The 3881-nt window shown below is 33.9% G+C and overlaps 1 protein-coding gene across 1 annotated transcript; it reads right to left on the reverse strand.

Annotated features, from left to right (window-relative positions):
- Positions 1-759: 759 nt before the first annotated feature.
- On the reverse strand, positions 760-2561 carry LOC114179486 (protein HAIKU1-like). Its single transcript, XM_028065841.2, has 2 exons — positions 2327-2561; positions 760-2207 (listed from the first exon to the last, which is right to left on the reverse strand). The coding sequence occupies exon 2, from the start codon at positions 2140-2142 to the stop codon at positions 1234-1236; it is 909 nt and encodes a 302-aa protein (XP_027921642.2). The 5' UTR covers positions 2143-2207; positions 2327-2561; the 3' UTR covers positions 760-1233.
- Positions 2562-3881: the final 1320 nt, after the last annotated feature.

Genomic DNA, 3881 nt, shown 5'->3' on the forward strand with positions numbered 1-3881 from the left:
CAGTCAATGCGGGGATTCCCCGTCAAAACGGGGACGGGTTCGGGCAATACCCACGGGGACGGGTTTATTTGCCATCTCTACTCTTAAGTCGTTCCCATGTCAGATCTTCATTTGAGAATTAAACTCACCTTAATTAAGTGGATGTAATCTAATTTGTTTTAGACTCTGTTTTTGTTTAATATCTAACATATTTGTGAGACAAACATAAAGAGATTTGAAAATTTGGATTATGGATCCCTCTGATCACAACTAAGCCAGACTCACCTCAGGGGTGTCGTGATCTTCATCAATAATTCCACCTTCTTCACAGAATCACAGAATCCATGTAATGTTTTTCCATGTAACTTCATCCATCACTTCATTTTCCACTTCAATTCTCATTGGCCAAGCTCATTTACCTTTTATGCTCCCCTCAAACTAAACTTTATGGTCACAAAATGCAGAATAAAGCAAGGTGTAAATACAAGAACTGAATCTTTTCACATCGATCACTACCAAGATTATCAGAATCAAAATCTCAAAACTATTTGAATGCCAAACCTTTATTTTCAATGTATTACAGAACATCTTTCAGCTTAGAAAAACACTTGCAAATTGCCTTGCCTTCCACACAATAAAGAACACATGTGTAACGTAAGAATAATCAATTTACTCAAGATGACTGAGTAGTAATTTTTCGCCAGCAAACGAAATCTTCCAGAACAGCCATTAACAACAGTACTTAACATAAGAAATGAAGAATAAATGCTGAAGAAGCACTTGGAAACAAGTATAAGATGAGTACTTAAAGATATGTTGCACAGTATAGATAACATGAAATTTTAACATGCAATCCATTATATTACAAAAGAACATGACCTAACCTACACAACAAATATTGTCTGTAAACCTACTTCCTTTCATGTTACACCCCAATCATCCATCTTACAGCTCCTGTCCAACCATCCAATTGTGTTCCTGATCTTCAATAGAATGCCTAATGTTTAAAACTTGTAAAAGTAAAAGGATTGCAGCCATTACGGTCATCAACAAAAGAAGAAAAAAAAAACAAAGGGAAAGGAAAATGAAGAACAATGAGCAGCCAAAAACTACACCTTACAATCTAACAACTTGCCCGCACTTTACATGCCAATGAAAAAAGTTCTTTTTTTGAGAATAAAGATCAGTTCAGTTAGCGAGAGCAGCATCTCCAATGAAAAAAGAGGGTAAAAATGAGAAGGGTATTTATTGATCTCACCACCTTGGACTTGTGATGGGGAAAAAGCCTGAAGGAGACAAAGGAAACATCCCGGGAGAAAGAGGAGGTTGCTGCCCGGGGCCAAAAGTCCCTGACTGCCCGAAGGGCGAGAAAGGAAAATTGGGAGTGAAAGGAGATGGAAACTGAATGCCAGGAGACAGTAATGGAGGATAAGCAGATTGAGGAGACAGGAAATTCATGTAACCATTTGGTGAAGGTAAGGGAAACTGTGATGTTGGAGAAGGTAAAATAGGAGGTCCATTTGTTTGTGGGGAAGGAACACCAGACACGTGAGGATGAGGTGGAGGAGGAAGAGGGTTGATTCCATTGACAGGAACAACAACAGTAGCATTTAACCTCGGAGAATGGAGCATAGGATTATTTGGAAGCAAAGCAGAAGAAGGTCGGAGAGGTTGAAGTTGGGCTCCCTTTGAACCAGGATCTGTTATTGAATGTTCAAGGTATCTGACGTATGCAGAGATCGGAGATTCAGCTGTATTGGATTGTGGAAAAGGGTTGGGTGATGGTTGTCTAAACTGAGCAGGCCTTGGTGCCAAGTTGTTGTTACTGTAAGAAGCAGGCAATGGAGGCCTCACATAAGGTAAAGGGGGAGGCCTAATCTTCTGCAACCTCATGCTTTGAGGTTTTGGGGAATTGCTCTGAGGAGGTTTTGATGAAGGATCCTGAGAGGGTGACCCGGTAAGCTGCTGAACAATATCTCTGAACTCGTTCTTGCTTATGTTGTAAACGTGAGGCTGAGGTTGTTGTTGTTGCTGTCTAACCCCATTAACGTTGTTGTTGTTGTTGCTGCCATAATTGGGCTGGTGTAAAGGACTCTTTCTAATGTTTTTTCCCGTTTTGTTCACTCCCAAACTATCATTATGCCTGGTTTTTGAGTTATCCATTTCGCTATAGATAAACACAGACTCAAGTTCAGAAACTCTTGCGAGGACAACCTGGAACTTGAGAGCTATAAACAGAAACACCAATCAGATAATCAACCTCAAAGTCAAACTGAACCGTTATCGCTATTGATCATAGCCATAACATAACACCCCAAATGAACCCCAGAGAGAACAGAGAACGTACCCTTTCGGGAAGATTCACACAACCAAAGAGGATCCTCTCACGGATCGGAAGAAGAGGGATTTCAGAGCGATGGAGAAAAGAAAAGCGTCGAAAAAGATCGGAACTTGTCGTGAGGGCGTAATAGTAATGATGAGACTTTGAAGAATGGGAAGCCTGTAAGAAATACGAATACAGAGAAAGACAGAAAATGTTATTTTATTTGATAGGAGTTTCGTGATGAGTCAGCAGTAGAATATGGAATTGACATTGAATGGTTTTTTCGGTCATGAACAAAAAAACGATTAGGGAACCACATTAATGTGAAAATATGTCATTAACGTGGATTAATTAAGAATTAAAGCGATAATGACCATTTCCCTGTTTCACAAGTGCAAAAATTCAACACAGAGTGTTATTGATGTGTTAATTAGTAGTAGTGAGATGAGAAGTCTTAGATTCCATTGGATATGTTGGTCACGTTTACATGCATTGGTATGAAGTCAAGTTATCACAGTGGATTAATATGTGTATAGAATATGGACATACAATAATAATTAAGATAAAAAAGAATGCAGATTGAGTTAACAAAATGTTATAGGAATGAATAATAGTCAATGTCTCTTTTAAGACGTTATATAATGTGCGCTACTATTCTAGAATTTATGTTTTGATGTAATTGGGAATAAACTTGTTTTTTTTAGTATTGTGTCAATTTAATATTTGCATTTAGATGGTATAAGTAATACTTAATTTTTTGGTCCGAGGAATATCTACGTTCTGTATCTCTCTTTATATTCATTTTTATTTTAAATTCTAACATTTCCATCACTTAGTTTCTATTTTAAGTTTTAAAGATATTTTTAATTTATTATAATTAAAATATTTCTTTCAATATTATATTATAGTTGGTCATACCTTTCATCTATATCCGAGTCATTATTTCATTCCTTCTCTAAACATTTTTTATGAATTTTTAGTTCTTTATAATTTTCTATTTTATATAATTATAAATCTTTCGTATTCATTTCATTATTATTTTATACTCAATTTTAACATTATAAATTATTTATATTAATATTAAATTGATAATATCTTATTTATTTTGTTATAATTTTTAATTTTTTATACAAAAGTTATTAAATTTATATTTGGGATATCACAAAACAAACGAAACAAGACGATTGCAAGAATGATGAAAGTAAAAATAATAATAAAGATATTAGTTCTATCTCATCTTGAAGTAAAATATTTATTATCATTCGCATTAGACCTTCATACATAATAATGGATATAAAATTTTGATATCATCTCATCCCATAAAATATACCGGTATTCTTGGTTACTATCCCTATTCTATATCAAATATAATTTAAATAATTTTTTTATAAAAACTTCAAATTACATTAAAAACATAATATTACAACTATTTAATATTAAAATGGACACACATTTTCTTTTATTTAATATCAAATATCAAGAATTATAATCATATAAATATGAAATAAGAATAATAAATAATAATTAAAAAAATTTATCAAATAATTATATAAAAGAGTAAAAATTATTAACTATGTAT

This window comes from Vigna unguiculata, chromosome 3 (genome assembly GCF_037176805.1).
Source record: "Vigna unguiculata cultivar grain cowpea cultivar isolate G323 ecotype 2 chromosome 3, ASM3717680v1, whole genome shotgun sequence".
NCBI lineage: Eukaryota > Viridiplantae > Streptophyta > Magnoliopsida > Fabales > Fabaceae > Vigna > Vigna unguiculata.

Coding starts and splice junctions, on each gene's coding strand:
- LOC114179486 (XM_028065841.2), bottom strand. CDS start 2,142: ATGGATAACTCAAAAACCAGGCATAATGATAGTTTGGGAGTGAACAAA.